The 6,981-nt window shown below is 34.4% G+C and overlaps 1 protein-coding gene across 1 annotated transcript; it reads right to left on the minus strand.

Annotated features, from left to right (window-relative positions):
• Positions 1 to 528: 528 nt before the first annotated feature.
• LOC110708953 (protein FAR1-RELATED SEQUENCE 5-like) lies at positions 529 to 2,178 on the minus strand. Its single transcript, XM_021887181.1, has 2 exons — positions 2,142 to 2,178; positions 529 to 1,370 (listed from the first exon to the last, which is right to left on the minus strand). Exons 1-2 carry the CDS (start codon positions 2,176 to 2,178, stop codon positions 529 to 531), a joined length of 879 nt encoding a protein of 292 aa, XP_021742873.1.
• Between the last annotated feature and the right edge of the window lie 4,803 nt (positions 2,179 to 6,981).

A 6,981-nucleotide genomic window follows, 5' to 3' on the forward strand; every position in this document is an offset into this window, starting at 1 on the left:
TTGTTCAAAAATTTGTGACTAATATTCATACAATTTGTACCAGTTGCACTCTTTATCTCCCTTACAACAAGTACATTGAAGTTACTGAAGATGATGTTCAAGTTGTTTATGGAATCCCAAGAGGGCATAAAATTGTTAGTGAAGAGGAAGTGCTGAAAATAGAAAATGAAGAGGATCTTGAGGTTGATACTCCATTGATGAGATGGAGAGAAAATTGGGGTGTTACTACAGGAAGCCCTACAACACAAAGTCTTTTTGTGAAGTATGAGAGTGAAGACGAAAAGGAAAAAAAGAAGAAGGAGCAACAAAATCATAAGAGAAAGTATGTTCACAGTACCATAGAATCAAAAGAGAAGAACACAGGAGAAGCATCTGAGATTTTTGTGATAGATTTTCTTGTGATTGATGTGAATTCATTAATCAAGTCAAGTCAAAACTACTACTCACACTACAAGTTCCTGAACTCCATTCAAGATTGCTTTGAAATCAAAGAGTTTAATCGGTGCAAGTATGTACTTAAATGCTTGGTTAATTCAATGACTGATTGGAAGAAAAACACAAAGGGATTTTCTCATCTAGAACAAAGCCCATGCCAAACATGACATTGTTACAATGGTGATTCATACCAACAAATGGGGCACAAATCATCCCATACTTGTTGGTCCTATAGGTAGTATCAAATACCATCAAATCACCAAAAAACTCATAACCTCTTTTCATCCTCCCATCCCTCCAAAAAACTGAACAAAGAGCATTATGTTCATCTACTTCAAACTCATAAAAAAAATCACTTTCCTTAGCTTGCCTTTGAGCAAGGTATTTAATGAATTGATTGCAATCCAAACCTTCAATTCTGTTAAACTTTTCAGAGCCTAAAGCATTATACACATATTTCTTAGTGCATCCAAGATTTGGCGAACCCCCAACTTCCTTTGATATGGCACGAATAGAGTCTGTGACACGAACACCACTTGCCTTCATATTACTAATGAACTTCAACTGCTGTTGGTTAACTTTTCTTTGAGACCTTAGAAGATGTCGCTTATCTAATGGAATCATGGCATGATTATGCTCCATAAAATGTTTTGTAACAGTCCAAATCCCCTTATCATCAATAATAAACTCAACATAAGCTTTACAATCTGTACGAACATCCAATTTCTCAAATCTCCTAACATCACTCTTAGAATGGTCTTTCAAACCAGCATTGGAACAAAAATATTTCCTACTCCGCCAAACAGAAGTTTGACCAACTTTTCTTACTTTCGCCCTCCTTATACTAAAGCCAAACTTAAAAGCATAATCATTGTACAAATCATATGCTTCAGCATCACATGTAACTTGCTTCAAGTATAACTCAGACTGTTTAGCTTCAACAAAAACAATTTAATCTGTACTGACTGAAATATAAAAAAATTGACAAATATTAACTATGTTCATAATTATAAATAATATGTTAAGATTAAATGTCATAATGTTCATATTACATAATAAACTGCACATTTACTAACCGAAACATAAAAATACTCATTATTATAACAATAATGCTCATAATAAACATGATAAACGTTCATAATATATAAAGTGTTCAAATATGCAGCATAAATAGTTCACATAATTACACATAATATCAAATTCAAATTACAAATTACCAAATTACACATTCATCAATGAATTAATGAGCATAAAAATCAGAATCAATAATGAATTGATAAAAATAATCAAATTCAGAAAAGTATTTAGCAAATAAATTAGTCGATCACTTTATAGAAATTCATACAAATTAAAACAAGGATTAAATCCCGAAATTAATATCAAAAACAAAAACAAGATCAAAATTAATCACAGTGAATTCAGAATAATCTCTTCAGCAGAATAAATCATTCACATAATTACACATAATATCGAGTTCACATTAAAAATTACCAAATTACACATTCATCAATGAATTAAAGAGCATAAAATTCAGAATTAATTATGAATTGATACAAATAATCAAATTCATCAAAGTATTCAGCAAAAAAATTAATCGATCAATTTATAGAAATTCATACAAATTAAAACAAGAACTAAATACAAAAATTAATCTCAAAAACAAAAACAAAATCAATATTAATCACAATGATTTCAGAATAACTAACCTTGATTGATCTCATCAAGAATTTCGATGATTTCCATCACGAGATTTGCACAAAATCAATGGAAAAAATTAAGGAAAAAATAATCAAAAAACAAAGGAGAGAGAAAAATATGGACAAAGAATTTTGATCGAAAAAGAGGTAAAAAAATCAGATCAAATAGGGAAAAGAAAGATCTTATAAATAAGGGGGGGAAAAAAAGAAGCAGCTATATGGCGGGATTTGAAGAACAAAAAGAAGTTCGTGCGTTTAATGAAGAAATCAGTGCGTTTAATACCTGGTCCATATAGACTAGATCGACCAGGGTCCATCTAAGAATTTGTATTGTACAAGTCTATAACAAACCAACCAATACTCAAATTGGGCTACAATTACATTGGGCTCAAATTCAGAATTTGAAAAGTCCAATACTTAAAAGGGTAATGATGTAATTTCAAAAAAGGGGAGAGAAAGAGAGATAAAACCCTAACCCTATCGCCTCTCTTCTTCTCATCGCCTCTTCATATAAAACTCAAACCATTTCTCCTGAACAATTACAAGTTCCTTCTTCTTTGTTCTATTTTCTGGAAAATCTGTTTCTTCTGTTTTTTCTTTTCTTGGGTGTTATTTGTTTCATTAATCTGTTTCTTCTCTTTTTATGGGATTTAATTCATTAATTTATTTTTATTATTGAAGAAAATTTGGAAAATTGTTTTGCGATGATGATAAATGGTTATAATCCCAGCTCATTACGAGATTTCCTTTGTGGAGATCAAGGAATTGAAATATTTCCAACATTTATCTGAGTTTATCATTTTCTTTTCCAAAATTTTGTTATTTTTGTTCTCAATCGATTTACAAATGTGATTATTTTTTATTAATTTTTAAGAAATAAATCCCAGTGATGTAATATTATACCATGCTAATTCTGATCAATTCATGATCGATATTTTACTCTGTGATTAGCTGAGGGTTCTTTCTATTTTTTGTTACCCAGAAAATAATCGATTTTATAGTTGAGTCTAGAAAATCATCTTATTTTCTATTTTGATTTATAAATTAACTTAATACCTGTATTTATTTACAGCTACATAATTAATTCTGTTTACATTAATATTTGGACTGCAATTGTTTTTTAAAAAAAAAGAGTAATTGTTGTTTTATTGATTATAATTTGCTCGGATAATTCTGAGTATTTATAGTTTGTATATTATGGACTTTTTGAAAATAAATCCAGTTATTTCTGTCATTCGGACCTTTTAATTAATGAAACTCATATCATTGAAAACAAATTATTAAACTGAATGCCAATACTTGAAACGTAGAATTCGTTACTTACGAATCACGATTCATAATATAGCAATTAGCAAATATGTACTCTTTATAGTATCTACTCCGGATTAGAACTAGAACGAACTCAATATTTTGAAACTTTCGAGGGGAATTCCTAATACGAGACATCAAGAATTAGAACGTTCTTGTTCCGTGCTTTGCAGACCCTAGAAAATATGGATTAACAATACAAAAAAAAATTATTGAACTGAATATCAATACTGTAAAGATCTTATATTGCTTTGGAGACCATAGCAGTATATGCTAAATTGCTAATTATACGCAAATAGTTTCATAATAGAAAATCAGCAAGCAAAGCTTGAGATAATCATACATAACATATATGCTAAATTGCTAATTATACGCAAATAGTTTAAAATCAGCAAGCAAATCATACATATAAATACGGCCAAAGTATTATTATAATCATACATATAAATACGGCCGAAGTATCAATGCCATATTGTCATTGTCTAACAATACAACAAATTGTTACTATATTGCTTATTATACACAAATAGTTTAATAATGGAAAATCAGCAAGCAAAGCTTGAGATAATCATAATTCATACGTAAAAATATTATCAATGCCATATTGCCATTGTCGCAGTGATTTAATTACTTAAGGAGCAGGAATGTTGTATCCGCCACGACCCAAGTTCTCTTCATAAGCACCTTTCTGTAGTGGTGGTGGAGTTTTCCGAGGAGGGCAGCGACGACATATCGGGCCAACTTCTACAACCGTGGTATCATTTTCTCCTACAGAGTACAACAGAATACACTTTGGTTAGGGATAATTATAAATTTATACTCGTAATTTTTTTTTTATTTTTTTTTCGACGTATAGTCGTAAATTGTAATTAATAAACCTAATGGACCAGTAGAGAAAACTGAACTCTAAATTTACGGCCCAAATGCATAATGAATGGCCCAAGTATGAGCGATACCACCCAATTTTGCACAATCATAGCTCAAAAATTCAAAATTGGGGCATGCAGTCTCGGGTGCAATATTCTATAGTTTTATTGTTATTGTTATCTAGTTCCAATAAAACATTCAAGTAAGCTGAATACACTCAATTTTCGGATGTCAACTATACTTTGTTATAACCAAAAGTAATACGTACTCTATATAACTATATTAGACTATTAGTTAGACCCTGGAGTTAATTACATGCCAAGCTTCAAATTGTTTCGTTTTAAATATCGGGTTAAGTCAGGCTAGGTCAGACAATATATGACTCACCTAGAGCGTTAGAGTTGATCAAAATTCGGACTGGGTCGGACCTTTTTAAGAAAACTTATGCTCAAACCCGGTAAAAAGTGTCGGGTTTATCGAGCTAGGTAGGGCTTTTTTTAACTAAAAATGTGTTTTTTGGCATGCTCAAACCCGCCCGCTTTTCGAGCAAATCGGGTCGGACTTGTGAGTCGATCCATAGTTGATCACTTCTAGACTCACTGAGCTAGGCTATCCCATATAATGGCCTGACTAATTGGGTCGAATAAAGTCGGGCTACACTTGATCAACTCTAGTGACCTCAAGATCCACAGTGATGATGATCAAATAATGCATGTACGTGAGCCTGCGTAACAAAATTGCATGAATTTTAGTTATGGAAGTTACAAAGATGAGGATTGTATTACCAGTGTGTTCAACAGATTTGGGATAATCTCGAGCGGAAACTACTATTGTATGGAAGACAAGAAATAGAAGGCAAAAACATAAGAGAGCTCTTGAATAAGCCATTTCCACGCATTCACTGTTTAATGGGCTGATAATGGCTTGGTATATTATAGAATATAGGGATCTCACGTTTATTTATAATCAAAGAGTAGTGAAAAAAATCCGTATAAGACAAACAAATTTTGTACAAGTTTGAAAAAATGGTATTAGTGTAACAATAAGTCAATAATTCTATCTTTCTTTCAAAAAAAAAAAGTCAATAATCCATCTATCCCAAAAATAGTGACATTGCTTCTTCTCTTTGAATTACTATTAGTCAAAAATTTAAATCACGTGTCAATCAATAATTATATATTAAAAGACACACCAACAATGACACGTGTTATCTCTTAGTTAGGGATGACAGTGGGTTGGATTAAATGGAAGACCCACTCCATCACCGCCCAAGTGGGGCGGGGATGGAGGGAGGTTTGGCAGGTGATGAGGTGGGGATGGGTATAAAATGTGTACCTGTCATGGGTGATGGGGCGGGTATGGATTTTAGAGTAGACCCGCCCCATATCCGCCCCGCCCCGTACCTATCTTACACCTGCACCATATTTCTTTTAAAAGAGTTTATGATTTATGAAACTTGATACCCTCTAAGACCCAATAAGTTTTTTGATATAATTGTCATTAATGTGATACAATAGAGCATCATGGCAATGGGTTTGAGACGACTTTGGGGCAAGTATGAGGTGGGTATGAATATCTAAGTGGGTGATGGGGCGGGGATGGATCCTATCTTGTACCCGGTGGGGCGGGTATGGATGTGGATATTGTACCCGCCACGGGTGGTGGGGCGGAGATGGGTATAAGATTTTTAGGCGGGCATGGGTATGGAGGTACCATCATCCGCATCCGACCCGCCCCATTGCGATCCCTACTTCTAGTGTGTCCTTAGTAGTTTTTTTTATATAGGTTAATAGCAAAGATAATTTCTTTAAATAAAAAAGATTTGATATACCTTTCCATACAAACATTTATGACTTCACAAAATTTTATATGCGGCTGACCGCACCGTACGGCCAACCACATTTTTTTTATTTTTTTATTTTCTCTATCCTCTCTCTCTCCTCTTCCTTCCTCTTCCTTCCTCCATTTTCTCTTCCTAACTTTCTCTCTCTAACCATCAATGGTCGTGCTAGGTCATCCACCGCCGTCGTGTTCGTCGTCTTCGTCCAGATCTCCTCGAAGCTCCAAGCCAGCCACCTCAGCTCCGTCGTCGTCTTCTCCTCATCCGTCGCTGTCGTGTTTGTCATCTTCGTCAGATCTCCTCGAAGCTCCAAGCAAGCCACCTCAGCTCCGTCGTCGTCCTCTCCTCCTAACTTTCTCTATCTTCCTTTAACTTTCACTATGCTAATATCCTTCTGCTCGAATTGATCTTTCACTTTCACTCTGCCGTCGTGTTCCTTTCACTTTCATTTTGTTAATTGATCTTGATTTGGTAATTTATTTATTGATCTTATGTATTGTGCTCGTTTTGTTGAAGAATTTGATGCTCATTTTTCCAGAATTTTCACTTTTTTGGTTGCCTTTTGTATTAGATGTTTAAATTTAAGTGCTAGAGGCAGGTTGCAACGTGGCGTGGGTTAGGGGCTGGCTGGTGGTGTGGGTTAGGGGCTGGCTGGTGGTGTGGTGTTTGGGGCTGGGGCGGCTAGTGGCGTGGGGTGGTGGTGTGAGGCAGTGATTTGTTTGATCAGGGGTTACTAGGTAGGGGTCGTTACTAAGGGTTACTAGGTCGGTTAGGGGTTACTAGGGGTTGTTACTAAGGGTTACTAGGTCGGTTAGGAGTTACTAGCTAGGTTGG

This window comes from Chenopodium quinoa, unplaced genomic scaffold, assembly GCF_001683475.1.
Source record: "Chenopodium quinoa cultivar QQ74 unplaced genomic scaffold, ASM168347v1, whole genome shotgun sequence".
NCBI lineage: Eukaryota > Viridiplantae > Streptophyta > Magnoliopsida > Caryophyllales > Amaranthaceae > Chenopodium > Chenopodium quinoa.

Excerpts from the sequence above, each read along its gene's own strand:
- LOC110708953 (XM_021887181.1), bottom strand. The coding sequence starts at position 2,178 with ATGGAAATCATCGAAATTCTTGATGAGATCAATCAAG. Across the intron at positions 1,371-2,141 it reads TCTTGATGAGATCAATCAAG|CTAAACAGTCTGAGTTATAC; the intron begins GTTAGTTATTCT and ends TTTTTGTTGAAG.